Consider the following 25,401-nt stretch of genomic DNA (forward strand, 5'->3'; position numbering starts at 1 on the left):
TTCATGATTGCTTTATCTATTTCTATAAGGAAGGCCATTGGGATTTTGATTGGGATTGCATTGAAACTGTCTAGTGCTTTTGGTAGTATGGTCATTTTGACAATATTAATTCTGCCTCTTCAAGAACAGGTAGATCTTTCCATCTTCTAAGGTCTTCTTTAATTTTCTTTCTTTAGCTTGTTATAGTTTTCATTGTAGATGTCTTTCACCTCTTTCCTTAAATTTATTCCCAAGTATTTTATGTTTTTTTTTTTTTTTTGAGACCATTTTCAAAGAACACTACATGACTTCACAGGTACTTCATGACACCTGCTGTAGTGTGAATATGTGTCCAAGTCTGTGTTGAAAACCTAATCCCCAGTGCAACCCTTAAGGGTGGGACCTCTAAGAGGTGACCAGATCATGAAGGCTCTGCCCTTATGAGTGGACTAATGCCATTATTTGAGAAGTGGGTTACTTTTCTTGACAGAGGGTGCCTAATAAAAGAATAAAGCTAGGCAATGCCTGTAATTCTAGCAGTTCAGGAGGCTAAGACAGGGGGATTGCAAGATCAAAGCCAGCCTCAGCAACTTAGCAAGGCCTTGAGCAACTTAATGAGATCCTGTCTCAAAATTTAAAAACAAACAAACAAAAAAGGACTTGGGATGTGGCTCAGAGGTTAAGCATCCCTGACACAAAGAAGAAGAAGAAGAAGAAGAAGAAGAAGAAGAAGAAGAAGAAGGAGAAGGAGAAGGAGAAGGAGAAGGAGAAGGAGAAGGAGAAGGAGAAGGAGAAGTAATAGTAGAGGGTCCCCTTCCCTACTTTCTTTCTTTCTCACTCTTGAGTGCAAGTGATTCTCTTCATTTTACCTTCTACCGTTGGATAAGGCAATAAGATGCTGGCCTCTTCACCTTGGATTTGCCAGCCTCCAGGACTGTAATAAATAAAATACAAGTTTCTGGGTTTTTTTCTAAATTTCCCAGTCTCAGGTATTCTGTTATAGCATCACAAAACAGACTAAAACACAGTGCTCCTATTCTTCCTCCCCCTCCAGACCCTATAACTCTTGTACAATTCACTATGCACAAGCCATAATCATCCATCATATGATGTTGTTATTATTAATTTTTTTAAAACAGAATTTTAAAATATATACTTATATTGCCTATCTTCCGTGATTAGAATGTGAGCCACCAGGGGGAGGAACTGGATGGGTCATGTACACCTTTGTTTCACCAACACCTGCAATACTGCCTGGCACAAAAGTGTACTCAGTAAAACTTGTTGAGTGAGTAAATTTTTCCTCTTTGGGTAACTTGATACCTAGGAAATACACAAACAAAGAATGTAAAGTGAAGCCTCAGAGGTATGTGAACAAACTGGAATGCTCATTGGCTAATTCTTAAAGTGGGTGGAGCTTTCAATAGGAAAGGAGAGTATTATAAACCCTCCTTTAATCTCTCCTGCAGCGGTCGGAAGGAACAGGAGCCTAGAAGAGATAAGGTTAGTGATGTAGTTCTTATGTAAGCTTCTTGAACTTGGTTGGGTAATTATATTTTACTGCCAAGTGTGCAATTTATAGTCAGCAACTGTTTATGTTCAATTTATTGCTTATTATTTCGAAGCTTGACCATATCAAATAAAAGGAACAGTTCTGTTTGTTTGTTTGTTTGTTTTTTGCAGAGCAGATACGTAAATGAAAAGGAGCTAGTAAATGTATATATAGATAAGGCCCTTTTGAAGTATTCCATTGCCTGTGCATAATATAGTATCAGACATTAAAATGTTCCCACACCCCTATCATATATTAAACGTAATTTCAAAAATAAATACACAATAGAGAATTAGAAGCTTCTCTACTAAAAGCACTGACTCTTTGCTTTAAGCCTGCAAGTGGGTGACTAAAAGCAGGTTAAAGTTTGCCATCTCTGCCTTCTCTTTGTGTCTGACTCAGTTTGTTACTTCAAACTTTGAGTCAGCTTTTCAAGTAGGCATGCTAATACAGGATTTTTTAGCCATAAATTTACCTAATCTAACTTATTTCATCCCCCTTCAAGTCTGAGGACACCAAGATAAAAATAAAAAAGATATTTCCAGGGACATTCAACTGTCTGCTTTTACAATGTCCTGTTCTAGACCCCTGGAATGGCACCTAGAGGTCCATAGCCATTGTTTTAAAGCTTCCAGGAATTGTGGGACCTTCCACACAGTTTATCTCATGAGACTGCCCCACCCTAAGCAGGAGCATTCATCTCATGGGAACTGAATTTCTCTCTTTCAGGAACACAGGTCTAATTGATAAACATCCTGAGCAGTAAATGCACTTTGTTCCCTCAGCTAAGAACCTCTCTGAAGCCACCCTGCAGAACCAGAATTGAGATAATGATCAACCAGATCAATTTGACCCAGACTCTTAATTATGCATACCTCTCACCCCCTGCCTCAATTCTTCCTCTATTTAAACTTAAAGCTTATATCAGCTCCCCATGAGACCGTAAAACTCACTTTGCCTTCTCAATATGGCCTTATTGATTAATGTTCCTTTTCTGCTTTTCATCATTTGGTTTTGGGGGCCAGTAGCTAGACCTAATTTGTTGGGAGCCCCAGGCCTCTGGCCTGGGACTCTAGTAGCAGGTATGTATGAGTTTAATGGTATTTCAGATTATTGATTGACATAATATGCTGCTTAGTAGAATTTGAAAGCATGTATTAATTTTTGAGTCATTATGTTTTTTTTCCCTCCCTAACTAAATCTCAGATATTTTTATACCCAGTGGAAAAGAATATAGGTACCAGCCACACTGGGTCATAGGGTCTAATGGGTAAACTAAGTTTTCATACATCTAAGCATCTACTCCAAGTATGATTAGAAGATTTAATCCAGATGAGCTGACACTGGGTCTTCTTCCAGTGTCCTGAAAGCTATGCCAAGTTGAGAAGCAGTCAAACTCTGACTCAAATTTTCTCAGACTTGTCCCAATCTTTAAACAGTAATGGGTCATATGGTGGTACACTTTATTTAGGCAGTGCTAAGAAGCTGGGTAGATAAAAGTCTCTTGCTTGACTCATTTAAGTAAATTTGTAAGCCTTGGAGGAAAAAGTCCATCCTTTGGGAGTTTGGAGACTGTAAATCAATCCATTAGACCCTAATTAATAGGAAATTTAGTTTCTGAAAATTAAATATATATTAAATATAAGTAGATGAGCTTGGGATGAATCTATGTCCTCAATCACTGTACTACAAAAATAGCAACCCTCTCCCCACAGTAATATTGCATGGTTGGTTGTGAAGTAAAGATGTCATATCAATACTTAAGTTTCATGTAGCAGACTGTATTGACTGGTAACTTTAGAAATGGCAATCTCTCAAGTTGACACCTTATAAGTTTTATTATCCAGCCTATTTTTACCTATTCATATAATTGAGAAAAAACATCTTTTGTCTAAATTATCCAGAATAATTGTTAACAGTGTCAGTAAAATTTCACCCCAAGAGATTATCTGCCTTCTCAAGATGTTTGTTCTGCAGATAAGAACATAGGACACAGAATGACGGCATGGAAAGAGAAAAGAGATCAGAAAGCTTTTTAAAACTGGAAGAAACTAAGGAGATGATCTAATTCCAGACCAACTCCTCATTTTATAGTTGAGGAAACTGACATCTCTTTCTGACCCTGCCCAGGTCTGAGTCCTAGCAGCTGGTACTTTGTTGAATCTGGGAATTGAATGGGAACTTTGAATTCCAGGAATTCCATTCTTGAAAGAAGGCCAACGAATTGACCTGGGGAATTTACTTAGAATTTTCCAAAATTTCTTCTTCTCTGAATGTACTCTCTCCTCAGCCACTCACAACTCTAGCACTTCACCATTTTTCACTATACTTTTACAGCATCAGGTCCTTCCACATATACCTTCCCAGCATTCCTGAAGAACAGTCTAGGGTCCCCAGGACAGATCAGTTGATTTTTTACTGTAGGCTCAGTTTCTCGAACTTTGCTTTTATACGCCTGTGAGTGACCTTGTTCAACATGCAGACTCTGATTCACTGGCCTGGACCAGGGACTGAGATCCTGCATTTCTAACAGGTTCCCAGAAGTTGCCACTGCTAGTCCAAAATCATACTTCTAGAGAATGTTGTCCACTTCTAACAGAAGCAATTTGGATTTCTTTTCTCACATGTGAATGTTGCCATAATCTGTGGATGTGGGGCCACATTTTAGGTCCTTACTATGTTCTGCAGTAAGTACATGTTATTGCATTTCAGCTTCATAACCAACCAAACAAATTAGACTTGCTGCACAAATGAGAAAAACTGAGGCTCACAGAGGTTAAGATAATTGTTCAACACATAGGTATAGCTGCGATTTGAACTGGTAGCCCGGGCCTTAGTCAGGTGATTGTGTTTCTAAAAGCTTTTGGTCCAATTTTTTTAAAATCAAAGTATCATACTTCACCCAGCCAAAGATTTCCATGTCACCATCACTACTTTCTTCTCAGCCCACCTGAGATGTGTACCTGGGGCTCTAGGGGTGGCAAAGTGCTTCCTACTGCACCTCAGGTGAAGCCACATGCAGTTGGAGTTTTGAGCCCTGAAGGATGGGGCTGACTTCCAATGTCATAAGACCCATGTAAGAAGCCTACTTGGTAATCCCATTTTTCTTTGTTTATTTGTTTTTGGTACCAGAGATTGAACCCAGGGGTGTTTAACCACCGGGCCACATCCCCAGCCCTTTTTTTGTATTTTAGTGACAGGGTCTCACTGAGTTGCAAGTGCCTCACCACAGTTGCTGAATCCTCCTGCTTCAACCTCCTGAGTCTCTGAGATTATAGGTGTGCGCCACTGTTCCTGGCTCCAGTTTTGTTTAATTCAGGACACATCTTTTGGCCAAAAGCAGAGGCAAAAACATCAGAGTTGAAGAAATAGGCATGGGTTTATGCCTAGTTGGAATACTCAGATTCTGTGTTCTCCAGCAGCAGAGTTTTCGGGGTATTGGCATTTGGGCAAAATCCAGAAAGTACTGCTTCTTTGTTTCTTTCATTTCCCAGAGATGGAATTAATATTTTCATTGCACCTGGTTTTTTTCCATGTTCTGACTGTGGACTTTGAGATCATTAGATCTATTTTTTGAAGCATAAGGAATCTTGATCTTCTGCCTTATCAACAATTAGCAACCTGTGATTTTTCTTAATCTTTGTTTATCAAAAAAAAAAATGATTAGAGGATCTATGCTTTAAAATAGGAAGGGGTGGAGGCCAGACAAATGGATACTTACACTCACTCTGTGAGACTCTGTTCAATTCCTATAATACCATCCTGTATCATCACCACCTGCTCTTTGGCTGGAGATTGAGCACAAAACCTTCTAATGCTAGGCAAGTACTCTACCACTGAGCTACACCTCCAGCCCCATGTTGCGTTTTTACTAAACATTTATTTCATTTTGACTTGCCTCATAGTAGGCTGGATGTTTTCGATGGCAGGAAATACACTTTATTAATCTTTGTGGGCCTAGATTCCTTGACTAGCTTTTTATTCAGCTATTTTGCTGGTCTGACTAAAGGACAAACTAGAACAATTTTAGAGGAAAAAAAGTTTATTTGCGGAATCATAGTTTCAAAGGTCTCAGTCCACAGACAGCTGGTTCGAGGTGAAGCTAAACTTCATGGCAGAAGATTGTGGCAGAGGGAAGCAGCTCACATGATGATCAGAAAACACAGAGAGAGAGAGACTCCTCTTACCAGATACAAAATACCCCAAAGCCATGCACTGCCCACCTCCTCCAGCCACACCCTACCAGCCTTCAGTTACCTCTCAGTTAATCCCCATTAGGGGATTAATTCACTGATTGGGTTAAGGACCTCATAGCCCAATAGTTTCTCTTCTAAACCTTCTTGCATTGTCTTACATCCAAACCATAACACCTAGTAAGGTACCATAGTAAAAGTTCAATACATATTTGAGGTTGAAAGAAAAAAATGAAATAATGAAGAAAAGAATCTCATCAGGGTTAGAAACTGGTAACTCCAAATGGCACATTGACAGTACCAACAACTGTATATGTTACACATCCATAGTGTCTGGGATAATACTGGGCTGGTTTTATAGGGGATGAAATATAATATGACCCTTACGTCCTAAGAGCTTGTCACTTCCATGTAATTTTACAACATAGAATCCAGGGAGAACAGTTGGATCTTGGCTGGGTATGAGAGTGTAAGAGGTAAGGGCCCTTCTCTGGGCTTAGCATTTTTTTAGAAGGAACAGCTCTTCCTGGGAGGGTTCAGATGGGGACTGATGTCCTGAAAATGCTTTTTTGCTCATCCATCCATCCATCCTCCACCCTGCGAGACTAATGTAGAACACTCTTAGTCCCAGGCTGACAGGCCAGTAACAGGGACTGGCCAGAACCAGCTAATTAGGGAGTAACAAACATTTGCTAAGACTTTCACAATAGTGGTGATAGTTATCATTTGAGTTGCTGGTTATTAACAGCTTGTCCTCTAATGCTACATCCCTGAATCTGTGCCTGAAAAATGGAAGGAACAGGCAGAAATGAAGTGGGAGAAACCATGCTGGCACAAAACCATTGAATGAAATTCCAAAACAAACTCCCATAGACCAGCAGACCACAACAATGCTCTAATTCTAATCACAGCATGAAGATAAAAACCACATTGGATTTTACTTTTTAAATATTTTATATTGTAATGCTGGGTCAAATTTCCAAGTTTTCCGCGCCCCCTTTTATGACATAGCCATTGCATTTGCAATGAACCTTTATAAATGACATCTAAAACAGACAATCCAGTCTTTACAAAAGAAATGTTAGACAGCACTAAATTGGTTTGTAATTCATTCAAAAAAGCATGGGGACTGTACCTGAAATGATACTGGGGTATGATTTTATCTTTTACTTTATTCAATCCTCAGTCCTCATGAAAACCTTCCAAGGAGAGCAGTATAACTGCCACCCTCATTTTAAAGATTCAGAGATTGAGGTTTGGAGAGGTGGGATAAGTTTGCCTAGCAACAGTGAGGACTTATGACTCAAGAGCCCAGAGACTCTTCCTGCCTTTGAGCGGAGGGGATACAATGATATTGGCCAAATTATATTGTGTACATGTAAGATGTAATAACGAATCCTGCCATTATGTACAACTATAATGAAACAATAAAAATTGGACAAAAAGAAAGGATGGCCTATTAACACCCACTTATGTTCATTGGATATAACATGGGTGCTGTTGCCATGGGAGCCAGTGAAGGATCAGATTCACACTTGGGCCCGCTCTTCTCACTCTGCCTTCCCTTGTCGGGCCAGAGGGATGGCTATTAATTCACACCCAGGAGGTTATATCTCAACAAGCAGAGGTTTCCCTTCTTGTCTGGTGACTATACCTCCCCCAAAAGAGAAGAATAGATCCATGAATGGTACCCAGACTCACATCCTCTCATGGGCCGGCTTCCCACTAGTGTATTCCTTCACCTCTGAGGGTCGATATTTCTGCATCCCTTTGAGTGTTGATGCTGGAAATCAGCAAGAAGCCAGCTCCATTCTGGATCAATTCAGGGTGAATTTTGCTGCCTCTCCTTTTGTCTGGTACCCTACACAGTCATTAAACTCTCACTCTTGACCAAGTCTCTGGGACAAATATGCTCTCTGGAGTCTACAAGTCATGACACCCAGTGGTTCATTAGGTACCAGTCTTCCCAGGGCAAGCAAGAGAGGAGAGTTTAATCTTTCTAGGTTTTAAATCACTAAGAGAATGATCAGACAGGAGAATAGCCAACCACTCTGCATTTTAAGTGACCCACTGCTTAAAAACAGCTTTCTGGAGACCATCAGAAATGCCATTGTCTATATCCACAGGGTAAACCAAAGGATAACTGGGAGAGTAGAACAGAATCACTGAAAAAAAAGGAGGTTTCAATTTCAGCAGTCTTTCCTGTGCCTTTCACTTTTTTTTTTTTTTTTAACCCTAGGATTTATTTCAAACACAATTTGGTGCAGTTAAAGGTTTCAGGGATAGAACCAAAGAAATAACCAGACCCACCCCCAGCCAAATTTACAGCTCTATCTCCACCTCTCAGAGTAGGTGCAGTTTAAGTAGTCTGAGCTCTATGCACCCAAAGGACAATAGACAGATGGCACTTCCCAAGTGAAACCCCAACGTGAACTTCACCAAGATTGCTTTATTTTTTGTTTGAAGGCAGCAGGATGAAGACTTGCCGGGGGTTCTCTGAATAAGACTTGTTAATTTGCCCCATTGTTTCTTTTGTGTTGCTGACTTCCTATGAACTGGTCAGTGCCTGGCTAATTTCTTCCTGTGTGTGTTTGTCCTGAAGTGTCCTTAGCAGGTTTGTGAATTCCTGTGCCCTCCTCTTTGTTTTTATTCCAAAATTTCTAAAATTTATTTTAATTGGCAAATAAAAATATGTAGGAGTTAGCAACAGGCAGGGCTGGCGCCTGGGTGTAGTGGTGAGACGGAAGTGACCAGTTCAGGGTCTCAGGGGACACATGCAGGAGATGGCAGAGCTAGAGGGGGTGGGGGTGCGCGGGGAAGGAGGGCTGAAAAGGAGCCTAGATGTGGGGGGCTCTGCAGCGCGAAGGCCCACAGCACCCTTCGAGGCCAGCAGCAGCTCTCGGGCCTCGCTGTCCCTGCTGCTACTGCTGCTGGAGGGGGGATTTGACTTCCAGGAGGCCGAGGTCCTTCTGTGGGCCTAGCTGGCCTCGGTGGCCTGGTTAACGTGGAGGAGGAAGGCAGGCTGAGGCAGGAAGGGGTGGAGACTGGCCTAGGCAGTGGTCGTTGGCAGGCAGGGTCGCAGGCCCGCAGCTGGGCGGGGAGGGCCGACTTGAAACTTGTCAATACCAGCAGCCCCCTTTTTTTCCAGACAAAGGGTTTTGAACCTGCCTGGGGATGAGGCCTGGTCTTAAGGAAACTGGACTTGGCTTCGCGGGCCTGACAGCTCTGGCCCAGGGTGGTATGTAAACAGGGCTCGCCTGGTGGAGCCCAGGAGGTGAAGGGTGGCCTGAGGAGTGATCACGATCCAATGTGCCATTGTCAACTGTTAACTGGGGGCTGCTGAGGCAGGCTGCTTGTGTCTGGGGACAATATTGACCAACCCTTTATTTTCCAGGTGGCAGTACCCTCCCCTCTGGACTTCCCTAGGTTCGATGCTAAACTCTTCTGTGAGCTCACTCTACCCCTTCTCCTCCCTCTAACTCTCTTGAGGTTATCCCTTCACTTAAATCTTGCCTCTGGTCATCTGGTAAGCCTGGTGAAGTCGCAGGAGTGTTCTTGGACTCGGTATTGTTGGTAATGGTGCAGAAGGAAAGGCCTTCCCGGTGGAGCCTCTGGGGGGTGGGTTGGTGTTGCTTTTGGAGAGGGTGGGGATTGAATGTGCTCCCCTGGGTGGGGCTGCAGCAGTGGTTCCAGCAGAAGTCACCCAATGCCTCATGGACCTGGTTTGTTACTGTAGTGTTCATCATGGCGAGCAGATGGCACCAGGACAAATGAAGCCCCAGCCAGTGTGAGTCGTAGCAGTGCAGGAGGGGAGACTCTGAAGGAGACAGCCCGCTTAAGTTGATGCCTGCAGATTGAATTCCAGAGGCTTAGGAGGAGGAGCAGTTCTCCAGTGCCTTGTGTCCAGGCCTTGCTCAGGAGCCCTGTATTCAGGAGGCCAACCGTTAAGGTTTTCAGATGAGCTTGTGGGGGGCAGTTCACAAGTCCAAAGCAGATGCATCGTCTTGAGGGGCCATCACCTTTGAATGTTCCAGCAGCACTATCCTCCAGGCACAGGAATGCCAGCAGGCACCCCTCTTGTCCTGGGGTGGTTTTCAGATGCTGCATCTTCTAAATTGAGCTTCTGATCCTTCTAGTTCTGTGCTGTGAACTTTGCTTCCAGAAGATTCTTAAGTTATAGAACATTTTAAAGTTGATCCAACAACCAGCCTGATGCCTTTTAGATGGCACTTGGAGATGGAGCCCAGGGACCTCTCACCTACCCACCTGCTTACCTGCCTTCCTATCTGCACATTGGCCAGAGGAATTCTTAGTGTGATGATAAAGCTTTTGATTGTTGGGGGGCAGGGAGCTGTTCAATTTTAAATGCTTTAGGCAGAGGGAATTTGTTAGCTAGGTAGATTGTCAAACAGTGGGGGCTCATGTGTTAAGCTAAAGTGGGAGGGGATAAGCCGGTCATGCCCAGGAGCTGTGTGTTGGTAGGGGGTCTTGTCTGGGCATTCTAATGGCATAGATCCTTACAAGAAGGGAATGGTGGGCCCACCAGTAGTGGGTGGGTCATGGGTGTTTGTTTTCTGGTGCTGCAGATTGAACAGGGCCTTGGGCATTTTAGGCAAATTCTCAGCCATTGAGCTAGAACCCCAGCCCAGTTATTTGATTCCCCCCCCCCCCTTTTTTTTTACATCTCAGAGTATTCTTGTCATTCCCACTGGGGGCTCTGGGGGAGGGACAGGGGGGCAAGGGCTGGTGGGGATGCAGTGCTGGGAGCATGAGGGTGTGGGATGTGGGTTGAGAGAAAGTCTCTGGAGAGAAAATATGGCCAGAGATCTGAGAAATTTCATAGAATTTGTGAGTGAAGAAAACACTAGTTAATGGTAAATTATTGGTTAAATGGTTGCATATAAGCAGTGAAAGTTGCTTGGAAATTTTTATAAAAGTGCTTAGAACTTCAAGGAAAGTTCAAGAAAAAAAGCAAAATTGTTTTGCTGTGCTCTAAAGTGGGAAAGACTGAGAAGGTATAACTGAAAACAAGAATATTTAGTTACTTGAAAAATGACATGGAACTTAGTGTCAAAACTATGAGTTTTTAAACATTTGAAGTATGCACTTACGATGAAATTAATATGGACTTTTCTGGGTTTGTAATTCATATTTTGTCATGGAGATTTCAGTGATTCAAAATTCTGAACAAAATGGAAATGCTTTTGGAGAGGGTGGGGATTGAATGTGCTCCCCTGGGTGGGGCTGCAGCAATGGTTCCAGAAGAAGTCACCCAATGCCTCATGTTCGCGAATTGTTACTGTAGTGAGAAATGGAAATGCTTTTGGAGAGGGTGGAGATTAAATGATTTTCAAAGGAATTTCATAAGAAGTGCCTTATAGATTTTTCTGTGTTTGGTCAAAACCATAATAGCAAAAGTTTTGCTTACTTAACTATAGTCTTGAAATCAGTCATTGTAACAAGGAAAACCTTTTGTGGTCACAGTGAAATTACTATATTTGGTAGCAATCAGAATTATTAGTGAATAATCTATTGTATTTTTAGTTTAAATGATCCAGGACTGGGGCGGGGGGGAATGTCAATCAAAACCAGTTTAGGAAATAAAAGCAAACTGGGCAGAAGGGGCCAGCTTAACAGGCAGGCTGTAAGAGCTCCTATGAAACTTCGATTTGCTTCTGAGCTGATTTTGTTGAATTGATAGAGTAACTCCAATGGGCTTTATCCTGTTTTTCCTCTAAATTTGAACACTTTAAATACCCAATACCTTTTATCCTTAGGACTTTTCCTGTGTTCTGGGTTCCTTTTTTTTTTTTTTTTTATGCTTAAAAATACATTGGTGTGGTAATTCAATTCTTAGCTGATGACTTGGGTGTGATACAATTACTGTCATTGGAACTTAAAGTGTATTAGTCATGCTTGTGTGGGGAAATATTTCTGGGTATGCTATTGTGTAATGAAAGCTGTAAAAACAGGTGGTTAAAGTACTTGTTTGTAAGGCAAAAAATAAAAATAAAAATATGTATATTAATTGAATAAATATGATGTTTCAAACTGGTGAAGGTTGCTCCTTCATCATTCCACGTGGAACACTAGGGGAGATCAGAGGATTCAGAAGTTCTTAGATTGAGGAGAGGATCAGGAGAGAGCATGCTCTCTCTTCTTTCCTCGTCTCATCTGCTCTCCACATTCACTGTATTTTAAGGTTCATTTCCTGGTTCATTAGCGAGGCACTGAACCTAAACATGGTTTCTCTAATCAGGGAATTCTGGTTAACAAAGTGCCTTTTTTTCCCTTAGTGTCTCCGAAGACATTCAATGGTTGATTCTGTTTTTTTAAGAAGCTTCTGAAATATTCAATATGCTGTAGCTAAAGAGACAATTTAAAAGGACTGAATCTTGACAGCAACCCAATATAGATAGTTCCCTGAGATAAGAAAGGAATCAAACTTCTCAAAGAGTTAAGCTGTAAGTAGATCTAATACGAACGAAACGGGACAGCCGTGAGGAAGAATGGCTTCCATGCACCTAAACGATTTTGTGAACCTTGTGGACTTTGCTGTCACACAATTGTGTGTTTAATAGTTAACTTTCATATCATTAATGAAGTTACTGATATTCCAGATTTTTAGTGTCTTGAGTCCTATTTGTGCAGGTAACTTCCTCAAATTGGATTTTAGCGAGGGTATGATATTTGGTGGTTTGGCCTCTTTCTGGTTTGGGACCGTGGGAAATGCTCTCTTGGCACCCAGGGCAGCATAGCGTCTCCATGGATGTGCTCCTCAGTGCCTCCTGAGCACCTTCTGAACCAAGTACCACAGGCACTGTGCCAGAAGTTGGTATCTTTTGCTGTTCCTTTAAATGAAGTGTGCATTGTTGTATATAGAGTAGGAGGGGCAAAGGTGAGAAAAGGAGACCAAAGAGTTTTAGTATCTTCAAAGCTCCTTATTTTATCTCATATGATCACTGCAATAATCCTGTGAAACAGGTACAGTCACTAACAACAGCCATGTTGGGCTCTGGCAACAGTGAGGTAGAAATGCTATTAGGTACAAGGGCTTTATGGACTCTCTTTGAAGGCTGCAGATGGTGCTAGGAGATTCTTCCCAGTTGCAGGTAAGGACCTGTAGGCAGACAGAGGTTAAGCGAATGAGATCTAAGATTACCCAGCTTGTTGATGACCAGGAAAGAACCTGAATCCAGGTCCTGTCTAGGCTTGCATTTGTACTTGTATCAGTGCTCCGGGAAATCTTGTGACAGCAGCCAAACCATTCCCCATTCCCACAGAATGCTTCAATCCAAATGCCTCCTTATTGCTGTTAGAAAAGGTTTTCTTTTACAGTCATTCATGAAACCATTATATTAACTTCTGAAATATTTCAGCAAATATCAGAGAATGTCTTTCAAATCTACAGAAATACCTTGATGCCTTGATATGTATAGTTTGTTCTTTCTAAAATTTTGACCTAGTCCATTTATAGAGTATTTTTTGCACAATTTAATGACTAACTATAAAGGCTACTAATTCTGCTCATGAAATAGAACATCGCTGCATCATAGAATCTCAAATGTCCCACCCCAGTTGCAACCCCCTTCTCCTCCCAAGAGGTAACTTCTATCCTGTTTCTGTGATATTTATTTCTTACTTTTCCTCATAGTTTTACCTCCTGTATTTGAGTCTCTACAGAGTAGGTCTGTTTTATGTGCTTTAACATTGCTATAAATGAAGACACAACATATGGTGTTGTTAGTTAGTTTTAACTAGTTAGTAAGTTAGTTCTTTAAAAGTAATTTTCTTTTTTAAAATTTTCCCCTTTAGGAAACTCTGAGCCAAGAGTCATGGCAGCCAAACCCAAGCTCTACTACTTTAATGGCCGAGGCAGGATGGAGTCCATCCGCTGGCTGCTGGCTGCAGCTGGAGTGGAGGTTGGTTCCTGATTGGGAAGAGGAAGTAGGGTATCTGGGTGGGTGTGCAGTCCCCCTTCCCCCTTCAAAATTCAGGATTGTGCCTTCAAGTTGTATCTACTGTTTCCCTTTCCAACTGTTTTCCTTTTAAGAGATAAGGGAGGGGTAGGGGTAGGAAAGGAGTTGGGGATCTGGAAGTGATCTGGAAGCTTTGTAGGAATGAAAGGATCTTAGTGGATCTCAAGATTAAGGAGAGAGAGGAGACCCACATCTGACTCTCATCTTCTCCACTGGGACCGGCTGATTTTGGGGGGTCATTTCTGTCCGACTACAGCACCTCAGTCATGTAATACTCATGGCCACCAGCTGGAACCTTACACCCAGCTAAGTTCTCCCCTGTGGGACCATCCCTTAACACTGAATTCCCTCTCCACTGACTTCTCTTAAGTGTGTCAAAATTGTTTTTTGTTGTACAAGTACAGACTTATGAAGGATCAGGCCGAGGGTCAGACCAGTGAAGCACCTACAGTGCAGAATTTAGGGAGGCACGGCTTCTCAGACCTTAGCTCTTATGCCCTCGGTGTCTCACTTGTTAGTCCCAGCCTTAATCACATGTCCCCAAACTGCCCTGCTCCTCTTTGAGTCAATATTTACATTCCATCAAGGACCTTGCCTTAAAGACAGTGATCTTAGAATCCTTGCTTCATGAGTATTGGAGTTGCTGTAGATAGGGAAGTTTGTCATAAAGTTATAATAATATATCTCTGTTCTTTATCTAGTTTGAAGAAGAATTTATTGAAACAAGAGAACATTATGAGAAGTTGCAGAAAGGTGAGTCTAGGTTTATTCAATGTTATTAGAAAAACATAGAAACTTGTTTCTGGAAACATTCATTCTGATATAGAACACGGGGCTGGAGAATGTCAGCTATGAGAAAAGGCAAGCACACAGCATGCTGGCTAACATTGATTGCTATGTCCCTGGTGTACAGCTAGATGCCTTCTCTGCAATTCAGCCTTCACAAATACTCATCAAGGAGGTTATGGTGGGAAACTCAGTTAAGCATGGACTCAGCAGTGCTGAATGCTCAATAATCCCCTCCCACTGAAGAACACTTTTGAGAATTCTTAAATGCTCACCCAGGGGATCCGAGGGGAGGAAGCTTGAGGGAGTATTCTCTACTTCTCACAATTCACTTTTAATTTTTTTCTCAGATTAACAGAAACAATTTTTTATCAAATCATAATAGATAATCCACAATGTAGAACTCAGACGGTGAAAAATATTTGATTTTTTTTCACTAAATATTGACCAAAGAAAAAGACCTTAATTATTACAATTCCCTAGGAAAATTTCCCACACTGGGAGAAAAGTCTAGCATTTTATTAGTATTTCTTAAGTTTCTAACAGACACAATGTTATTGTCCTTATCAAAGAAAACACAAGTGAGCATCCCCACTGTTGTTGATAAACAATCATGACGTTTGTACAAATTATTTTTTAGAAGGCCGTTCAGCCAGTCGTTAGCAGACTGTCACTGATAAACTGTATGATTCTGGGCAAGACTTTTAACTTCTCTGCCTCTCTGTCTCTTCTCCATAAAATAAAAATAATCTCAGTGGTGGTAGATTACAGCGTACCAGTAGATCTTAGTGACGTGGGGGAAGGTCTGGAACCTTATTATCTGTTATTCCTCTTTATTTCTGCCTTATTCCACCCAAGCAAGGAGAGGCCCTGATACAAGTATGGGCTAAATATATACAAATTGAGTAAGTGACTAGTTCCATATGCCATTCCATGAACATTCTAGCAGGAAGTGCTCCCTAACTCCCCCCAGTCCTTCCTGAGCTTGTGGGATGCTATTGCACTGGGAACATCCTCCTGGGCCTTACTGTTGTTTGTGAACAGGAAGCAGGGAGGCACAGCAGAGAGCACCAGATGAGTCAGAAGGCCCACTTCTGTTGGCCTCGCCATCCCTGAACTGTATGAATTTGGGTAAATCACATTTACATCCCTTGGCCTCTGCAGTGTCTTCTATAAAATGAGGGAATTAAACTAAGCGATATCAAAGACCCTTTCCTGCCCTCTAAATCTGAGATTTAAAAAATCGGCCTAAGATCATCAACTCCTAGAAGTGGGCATCAGTAGTAATTTAATGTTTGTGCCACTCACAAGCAGTAGCACATGCCCAGCTGTTAGGGGTTCATTCAGTTTTAAACAAATGTGGAAATACCTTCAGAGAATGGAGGCTTTGTATCCTCCCCATTAACAATAGTACTTATATTTCCAAAGCTTTAACTTATTCTTACTCAAAGAAACTGGGTAAGAGAGCAGGGCAGATACTTACAGATTGGAAAATAGGCTCAGAGAAGTCAAAGACTTGCCTAATTCATCTAAGTAGAAAGAGACGCTGGTTCTCAGCAGCTGTCACTGGTTTTGGGGGAGGTATTCTTCCCACAGTCTTCTACTGCCTCCCATTGAACCTAAAAGGAACATCATTAGAAGTTGGGGGAATCAACCCAGATCTTTGCCAATGCACTAGTGAAGTCTGATTCCTATTCTAGATAACATTTCTTACAACAATGTGCAGATATTGTAGAAATTCAATAACTATTCATTTCTTCAAGACTCCATGAAAAGAGCACCATTTAGAATATATCTCAAATGCACTGTAGTCATATGCTGCACAATGATGTTTTGGTTGACAATGGACCACATATATAATGGTGGTCCCCCTACGATTATATCGCCTAATGAGATCATAGTCATCTTAGGTTGTACAAGTACACTCTATGATGTTCATACCATGAAAAACCTGCTTCACAGTGTAGTTCTCAGACTACATTCCCATCATTGAGCAGTGCTTGACTTATGTATGTAGGCAATTAGTTGCAAAAAAAGAGAATTGAATTTTTATTTCACTGAATATTATTGGCAGTGTTTGTCTTTTACATATCTCATTTTATCTTCTCAAAATCCTCCTAGATAGACACCACTGCTATTTTAGAGACAGGAATCTCAAGGTTAGATAAGTAATTTGTCCAAAGTCACATGGCTGGAGGGGGCTAAAGCTGACATTGAACCCAAATGTGCCTGGGTTCTTGCTGTCACGTCCATTATGCAGCTGTGGATGTTTTGCATGAGACCAGATGTACTTTGGGAAGAATGCAGAATCCCAGACTCTTTCCCTGAGGAAGGGGGAGGGCATATTTTAACAACCCTCACCACAGATTTATTCAGCCTAAATGTTGAGAACCAGAAACACTTATACTCTAACACAGTTAATGTAGAAAGTCTTTAAAAATCAAGATTGACCAACACACAAAAATACAATAAAATGCATTTAAAATTTTGTCTTTTGAATATTTTATTTTATCTTTCCAAAATATTGCTGGAGGGCTGGGGTTGTAGCTCAGAGGTAAAGCACTTGCCTACCATGCATGAGGCACTGGGTTCGATCCTCAGCACCACATAAAAATAAAATAAAGATATGGTGTCCACCTGTAACTGAAAAATGACTCCCGGCCTAAAATGGTGAATCTGATGCCAAAATCTTGCTAGATAGACATTAGTGCTACTGAAGCAAACAGAAGGCATTTCTTCAATTACTGGGATCTGTAACTCATCACTTTGGCTGAAAACCAAAAATCACTCAGTGGACTATCCTTCGTCAAAGAATATCTTACCCTTTCTTTGTTCAAACTACAGATGGATGCCTGCTTTTTGGCCAAGTGCCTTTGGTTGAAATTGACGGAATGATGCTGACACAGACTAGAGCCATCCTCAGCTATCTTGCTGCCAAGTACAACTTGTATGGGAAGGACCTGAAGGAGAGAGTCAGGTACCATACTATTCATTCCTTTATTGAGTTTTGTTCAAGCTTTTGTAGTTCTGCATCAACTGAGACCTAGTTCAAGTGTACCTTTCAGCCGGGACTGAAAGGAGAAAGCTAGGGGGACAATGGGGACATGCTGTGCTAGACCTGGCATGTCTTATGTAGAATTCTGAACAAATATTCCACATCTCCCTTGTGTGTGTGTGTGTGTGTGTGTGTGTGTGTGTGTGTGTGTACTTCATAGTGGTCTGCAATGTAGCATTCTCATATTCTCTACTAGCAAAATATGTTTTCAGAAGATGACTTGGTAAATGATTCTACATGAAGGTGGAAATAACTGATTTGGCAAATAAATATTGAGCATTTTATCAATGATCTATTTATCATAAGTAACACTGTGTAACATATCATCTTGATACAGTGATTTGGGGCTGGGGACTCACTGGTTATAGCATGCCCCACATTTACTCTCTGGTGCTGCAATATAAAGAAAGAAGGTGAAGCAGAACTACTTAAAGCAACAAGCATTTGTTATTGCTCACTTGTCTATGGGTCATCTTAATGGTTGGTTTTTCTGGGCCACACTTGACTTACCCCAACTGGCCTTAGACATATGATGTGGTCAGCCAAACAGTAGTCATGTGGCTCTGGCTTTGGGTGTTGGCTGACTTTTGGGGGAGAAAAGGGCCATGTGTCTCTCATTCTTTCATCTTGAGCTTGTCCTCATGGTAGCTAGGCAGGGTTCTGAGAGGAAGAGTGAAAGTACACAGACCTCTTAATTTCTGGGCTCAGAACTGGTTCCTCATCATTTTCACCTCATTTTATTAGTCAGAGAAAGTCACAGGATCAGCTTGGGAAATAGGCCTCACCTCGGATGGGAGGAGCTGCCAAGACTCCTCATATATCTATTGGAGGGTGAAGGATTGCCACCATCCCCCACTCCCATCTATGTAACATAAGCATCTTCTCTGCGGTCCACCTTGCTAGCCCTAACAGAGGATGATTGGATTATTAGCCCTAAAGAATAGCTTCATGGTGAATAAGTAGACTTAAGACAAAACAAAGACTTGCAACTATAAAACTTTATCTGGATTTTGGGTCAAGTGGCCTTTCCTTTGGTCCCTAAAATCTTATGGTAGGATGGTTAGTATACATAGAAGACAAGCTAGAACAAAGCCAAGTTCAGTGTTTAGAAAAAGGAGAGCAAGTGCATAAAGTAGAAATGTACAAAGTCCATACAAAGGAAAAGCCCACCCAGCTTTCCCACCTCTTCATCTTTAAGACAGGTTTGTCATTACAGCCTGCAGTCCCAAACTTACGTGGCCCAGGGAGCAATGTCAAACAGTGTGTGAATGAAGCTCTTTGAAACCATGTAAATAAGTATTAATATGCAAAAGCAGTCTCTTTCTCATTGTTTTGATGTATATTTTTCATTGTTTTCTTTCCTTTAAGATGTGTGCGCTTAGCTACAAAATCATTGATATTATTTCTTTAGATTAGGCATAGACTATAATAGGCAAGTGGGTCAGATGGCAATCTAACATGGAAGAAAAATGATTTGTATTCCAAATTCATTATTCTTTTGTGTGCTGTTAAAAACAAAGATAGACTACAGAAAATCATTAAACTAAATTTTTTGAATACTTGACACATAATGGGGGATACAAAGACCATCAGTAGAGCAAACTGCCATAGTAACCCAATGCACTAGTTGGCCAGGAAATAACTGTGATGCATCTACCTTTACTAGTTTTTTAAAAAATGTCTTTTAAAAGAGTGCTTTTCAATGAAAAAAAAATTTTAAAGGGAATGAAAACCAAACTGTTTATGTGACCTGCCTGGCTTTCTTAGTTTCCAGATCTATGGAAGACCTGTTAAATAATCTATCTCCTCTAAATTGATGAGAAAGTTCTAGTATTAAAAGTTTTGTACTTTTGATAAACTTATGAGTTCAGTTTTTAAAACCATAATAATCCAAGCATTTGCTTATGGCAGATTTCAACTTAAAGGCATCCATCAATTCTGTTTTTTAAATTGGTGCATTTAATTGGTGCATTATTTATCAGGATAGTGGACTTTATTGTGGTAATATTTATGTGTACATACAACTGTGATTTCATCAATTTTTCACATATCTTCATATTCAATAAACATTTCCAGATACCCTACTACATTACTTGGCTGGATCTGGTACCCAAAATTACTTATGAGAATGGGAGCTTAAGGGAAGAATCAAAAATTGTTTGTTCCGATGACTATTTAATATACCATGGAGTGTTAGACCAGGAAACCATGTATCTGTTTTGTCAGGATTGACATGTACACTGATGGCACTCTGGACCTGATGTTAATGATCGCACATGCTGCATTCCAACCCCCCAAGGAGAAAGAGGAAAACTATGCTGAAATTTTGAAGAAAGCTAAAACCCGTTACTTCCCCATCTTTGAAAAGGTAAGCTGTAGGAACCCAGAGCTTTTATTTCTCCTGTCACAAAGAATACTTAAAGAGTCAGTATCTGAAAAGCCAAGAGGATCAAAACTTTAGTAAGGATTCTAGAACAAACAACAGGTGAAAAACAGAATTGGAATAAGGCAAGTGCAATTTCTCTTCTGATTTTTAAAAATAAGCCATCAGCCCAAAGAGTCACCACTTGAATTTGCTGCCAAGGTGCATTTTTAGGTCTAGTAGCGGACATTAATAGTGCCTCAATCAAAAGACAAAAATCTGTTAAACTTAAAACTTTTCTGAAGCCATTCTGTCATAAATACCAGTGACGAGTGTGAAGCTGGTAAAGGTCCAAACCTCCAGGGCAGCCTGGGGAATAAGAAAAACTTGGCAGTGTAACTTCCATTGTTATGCCAGATTCATGGGACCCTAATAGACCTCCAGGAGCCGAATCCGATGAAAGCAAACAAGAGTATTGCAAGCTGGAGCCTGGACTCACAACCGTTCCCAACGCAGAGGTACCAGGGACCTTTGTTCAGTGAGATTTTTTAGGTTTTGGGGGGATACTCTATACGTCCCAACATCACAGCAAATCATTCCATACCGCGGGAAAATCAAACAACAATTCTCAACATTGACTAGCACATTCAATGGCAGGAACAAGTTGGGTAGGGGTGATTGGTTAGTACAATAGGGGGATTCATTTGAACTGATTGGTTTCGGCCATGAGGGGTGTACATGCTAAACTACACGGTTTCCCCACATGTTATCAACCACCATAAACGATTTGGGGGTCATCTTGCATTCCAGGTATTTTCCCTGTCTCATGCTGATTGGTGGTTGCTAGGAGGGTTGCTTTGTGTCCTCACCTAGCCTAACTGAGTCAGGGACACCTGGCGCCTCAGACCTCTCCTGATATTTACAGACAAACAACTCAGCAGGGTGGGTATGTGCTTAGAGTGCTCTGTGGGTTTTTCCAATGACAAGAGTCACGCCCCCTTCCTTGGACAGGCTTTGCTCTGAGGAAGAGGCTGGTTTCTCAAAAATGGAGTCACATTAGTTTCTCACCATAAATAAAGGTTTTGTTGGACAATAGAGTTTTGCGGCATATATTCTCAGCCTTAGCCTTAGGAGAGATTGACTTAAAAATGAGTAAACTATAGTGAAGAATTCTGTTAGCACCGCAGAGTTCTAGATAAGCAAATTCTGGTAATCTAGGGACAAGGTATAGCACTGTTGAAATACTTTCCATTTAAAATGAGTAATATGATCATTTGAGTTGTAGTATTCAGTGGGCTATGCCTTACTACAGATTTTGAAATCAGCAAATGGCTTACTTCCCAAAACATTTAAAAATTGTTCATTCAAATCAGGGTTGAATTTAACTCCATTTCTTGCAATTAGTACATTTCTTAAGTTTCCTAACCTATAATGATCACTTGCCTGCTTTTATTCTTCCTTCTCTCTCTTTTTTTTTTTTTTTTTTCCCTATCACATTTGTTCTGGAGTTTCTCTCAGGCTGGATTTTAGTAATTGCAATGAATGACTTTAGTCCTAAATATCTTGTAAATTGGAAATTAGGATTAGAAGGTCGATCAGGTTCAGATTTAATTATTGTGGCTAGAATACTTCCTAGGTGGTGTTGTGTAGGTCATTGGAAAGCACAAGCTACCTTATGTGCTGTGTTATTTTAAGCTAAACTTGTCTTCAGCAAAAATTATACCCCCCCCCAAAAAAAAGAGCTACATTCAATATGTTTGGTATATTCGATATATTCTAATACAAATTTTGTCTTTGCTCTGGTTAGGAAACTCTAGAAGTCACTGATTTTATCCTTTTTTTTTTTTCATCAACGTTGACATTTTTTTTTGTTGTTCTTATATGTATCACAGGAAGAGATGATGCCTGAGTTTATCTTTGTTCCTTATTTGTGGAGTAACCCATATTTTATGCATCTGCCATTCAAAGATTCCCATAGAGATTATTTATATTCATTTTTCTAGTAAAAAAATGAGCTTTTTTGTGGCTGAGGTTTAGGCTGCTGCTATCCCATTAGTGACTTCTTTCCACCTGTGGTAGAGCAGTCAGGTGCTAGCTATGTGGCTTTTGTGACTCCCTGTACTGGTGGGTATAGTTTTACATAACCACCTACCTCCAAGCTTGTAACGGGAGCCCATAGTCAGCATCTAAGGGACCTTGACAATCACTGACCAATTTCCAAAAAAATTGTGCCAATTTTCAACTTGTAAAAGGGTGTTGGTTACAACCTATTCTTGCCAGCATTGAAGATTATCAGTAAATCTGATCAGTGTGAAGATTTTATGCTTTTTAAGGTGTTTAGCCAGGCAAAATAGTCTTTCTAATTCAATTTGGTATCTTTTTCTTTCCTTTCTTTCTTTCTGTAGATTCTGAAAGACCATGGAGAGGATTTTCTTGTTGGCAACAAATTCAGCTGGGCAGATATACAGCTGTTAGAAGCTATTTTAATGGTGGAAGAACTTGATGCTCCTGTCCTCTCTGACTTCCCACTGCTAAAGGTACTACATTAACATCCCCAAGAAGCCCAGGAAAACATGGGCAGAAACAATGACAACATAATGTGTCTCCAGGTCAATCTCAATACTGTTTCAAAATTATTATTTTATTCAGTCTGGTCATTTTCTCTTGCTTACTCTATAGGGTCTGTTAGGAGATAAAACCTTATGATGGGAAAAATAGATGTTTTGATTTCTAGCATAAAAAATTAGTACTTTCTTCTTTTTTTTTTTTTTATGCTTTGAGCATTTTTTTTTTCTGATGAAACAAGACTAACAAGTCTGCGTTTGTAGCTTTCCTCTCCTGCTCCTATCAGACAGTCCTGCCCACTTTTAGTCCCCCTGAGCCTGAGCCCTACACAGTCCCTCCATTGCTCAGAATGAAGTTTGCATGTGGCACTGCTGACCGCATTGTCTGACCCTCAGACAGAAGCCTGTCACTGAGGTTCTGACCCAGACTCTGCACGATTCCTTAGAAACATCTTGTCTCATGGGTGACTATGGGTTTTATAATTTAAGAATAGAATTTTTTCTTTTTTTTTTTTAAGAGAGAGAAAGAGAATTTTTAATATGTATTTTTTAGTTTTTGGCGGACACAACATCTTTGTATGTGGTGCTGAGGATCGAACCCGGGCCACACGCATGCCAGGCGAGCGCTCTACCACTTGAGCCACATCCCCAGCCCCAATTTTTTATTATTATAAAAGAAATGCAAGTTCATGTAGCTATGATAGACATTTGCCTTAATCAAAAGAAGAAAAGGGAAAAAAAAGATTTATAATCCCTCCAGCCAAATGTTACTGGCATGAGGCCATGGGACTTCCTGACCTATTGTTATTATTTTTCTTGAAATAGGATTATGCCAAATATTGCTTTGTGGCTTGCTTTTAAAATTCTTTTCAATTATCAACAAATTTTCTTCTGCAATACTTTTATTTTCACTGGGCAATGGAATAATTTTTTTTTTTTCCGGAAGAATGAAAGCTGTCTAAAAAGGACATAAATTGAGAAGTCTCATTTCCACCACTGCCGTCCCATTTTCCTGTCTCTGTAATCATTTTTACAGAATTTTGCATATCCTTTCAGTGCTCCTATTTATGCAGATATCAGCAAATATGAAAATATATTCTTGTTTCATCCTCCACTTTCGTATACTCTATATAAAGTACTATATATTCTGTTCTGCTCCAGTTTTTTTTTTTTTTTAACTAAAAAATACATTCCAGAGATGTTCCCCATCAACACAGGGAACTTCTATTTCTGTTTCTTGTTATATAATATCATTTTAAATTGCTGACTTATATTCCTTATAGAAATATAATTTATATACATATCACAATTTGTTTATGTAACCAATTCCCCTTCCTGAATATAGATTATTTCTGTGTTAAAATTATGATAACTATTTTCCACACCCCTACTTATTCTCATATAATAAATTCCTAGAACAAGAATTGATGGGTAAAAAGTATGAATATATTATAAGTTTTTGATATGCACTGCCTTAGTGTGACAATATCTTTTTAACTAGGATAACTCATGCTCAGTACACTGGCAATGGCATTGCTCTCCCAGGAACATCCAGAAATGCATTGAAGGATTGACCCTGTTTCAATCCACCAGGCTCCGCATACTAAAGTCTAAGCACCGTCCTCTTGTGACAAAGTTCTGATTTTTCTTAAAGGTCATGAGATCTATGGAGGCCCTGATTTTACTATTTCTTGTTCAGGCATTTAAAACAAGAATCAGCAACATTCCTACAATTAAGAAGTTTCTCCAGCACGGGAGTCAGAGGAAGCCGCCCCCAGACAGCCACTATGTTGAAGTCATCAGGACAGTTCTGCAGTTCTAATGGCAGCAGGTCTCGGGTGGCTTCAGATCCACTTGCAGCATCAGTGCATGCCAGCTACGGGCACACCAGAAACAAACTGTAAATTCTATGAGTGAAACATCTAAAAAGAACAAACTATGCTGCCATCAACAAATGCTGATTAAATGCAGTATAAAACCACTCTGTATGTGAGGTTTTTCTTCAGTTTGTCAATTGTGGATGGAGGTCTAGAATTTTTATGAAGTCAATGTTCTGCATAAATAAATAGGAGGCAGACATATTCAAGGCAGGGAACTACATGCAGCACTCTTCATGCTGTCTGCATCAAGATTCTGACCACTGGGGGAAGAGTGACCACACATTTAGGGGAACAGGATCTCTCTAACACCCACACTGATTTCTGGGGAAAAAAAAGTGGCAAAGGGTGAAGTGGGATTAGTTGGTTCTACTTAGTAAGTCCTAGGGGGAAAAGTAAGGAGGAATGGGAATGTCCAGGGAACCCTATTTTGAAACTTTGAAAAGAAAAAAAAAAAAAAAAAAAAACAAACTTGGATAACTAGATGACGCTTTTCCACCAAAGACTGGGTTTTGCTTTGATTAAAAAAAAAAAAAAATCCCAGATAGCACTGAGATTAAGATATAACCAATGAATATTCCCTTATACAACTTGACCATAATATTCCTCAGCCTTGATATATTTTCTTTAAGGACTATTGTGTTCCCAAGTTGTGTGATTTGGAGTTCAGCCCCACATAGGGCTCATTTGATTGGGGGCGATAGAAGAGCTGGTTTAGCGATATAGCTTTTCTTAAGGACAATGATACAGGCACAATTGTGGTTCTTGGTTGTGTCTGGTCTGGAACAAGTCTCCTGCCAGTGGTTTAGTGTACATGACTCTATCTGCTCCAGATCTCTCTGGGACATTCTGTCAATTTCTGATCATGTATCTGGGTACATATCCTTACTTGTAAAATGATCTGATGACACCAGATTGCATGGCATTTCCTCAGGGCATGACCTAGTACATGACACCCTGCCCCATTCGTTATTCTTTTCCTTTCTTCCGACAATGGATTGATCAACAGAATTATGACAAACCTGGGCATTCACCATTCCCTTTGTTCCAGTCC

General features: G+C 40.5%; 1 protein-coding gene across 3 annotated transcripts; it reads left to right on the top strand.

Annotated features, from left to right (window-relative positions):
- The first annotated feature begins 1,376 nt into the window (after nt 1-1,376).
- Nucleotides 1,377-24,451, top strand: LOC143401306 (glutathione S-transferase A4). Of its 3 annotated transcripts, none has more exons than XM_076858597.1 (7): nt 1,377-1,482; nt 13,540-13,646; nt 14,405-14,456; nt 17,334-17,466; nt 19,771-19,912; nt 22,312-22,443; nt 24,170-24,451. In XM_076858597.1, exons 2-7 carry the CDS (start codon nt 13,560-13,562, stop codon nt 24,290-24,292), a joined length of 669 nt encoding a protein of 222 aa, XP_076714712.1. In that variant the 5' UTR covers nt 1,377-1,482; nt 13,540-13,559; the 3' UTR covers nt 24,293-24,451. The 3 variants fall into 3 exon arrangements, with proteins under 3 accessions (XP_076714712.1, XP_076714713.1, XP_076714711.1); XM_076858598.2 differs by lacking the exon at nt 1,377-1,482 and adding an exon at nt 8,261-8,338; XM_076858596.1 differs by lacking the exon at nt 1,377-1,482 and adding an exon at nt 8,536-8,962.
- The last annotated feature ends 950 nt before the right edge of the window (nt 24,452-25,401 follow it).

The sequence above is a fragment of the Callospermophilus lateralis genome, chromosome 6, assembly GCF_048772815.1.
Source record: "Callospermophilus lateralis isolate mCalLat2 chromosome 6, mCalLat2.hap1, whole genome shotgun sequence".
Lineage (NCBI taxonomy): Eukaryota > Metazoa > Chordata > Mammalia > Rodentia > Sciuridae > Callospermophilus > Callospermophilus lateralis.

Coding starts and splice junctions, on each gene's coding strand:
- LOC143401306 (XM_076858596.1), top strand. CDS start 8,899: ATGAGGCCTGGTCTTAAGGAAACTGGACTTGGCTTCGCGGGCCTGACA. Junction 14,457..17,333: donor TTATGAGAAGTTGCAGAAAG/GTGAGTCTAGGT, acceptor TTCAAACTACAG/ATGGATGCCTGCTTTTTGGC. Junction 17,467..19,770: donor GACCTGAAGGAGAGAGTCAG/GTACCATACTAT, acceptor CTGTTTTGTCAG/GATTGACATGTACACTGATG.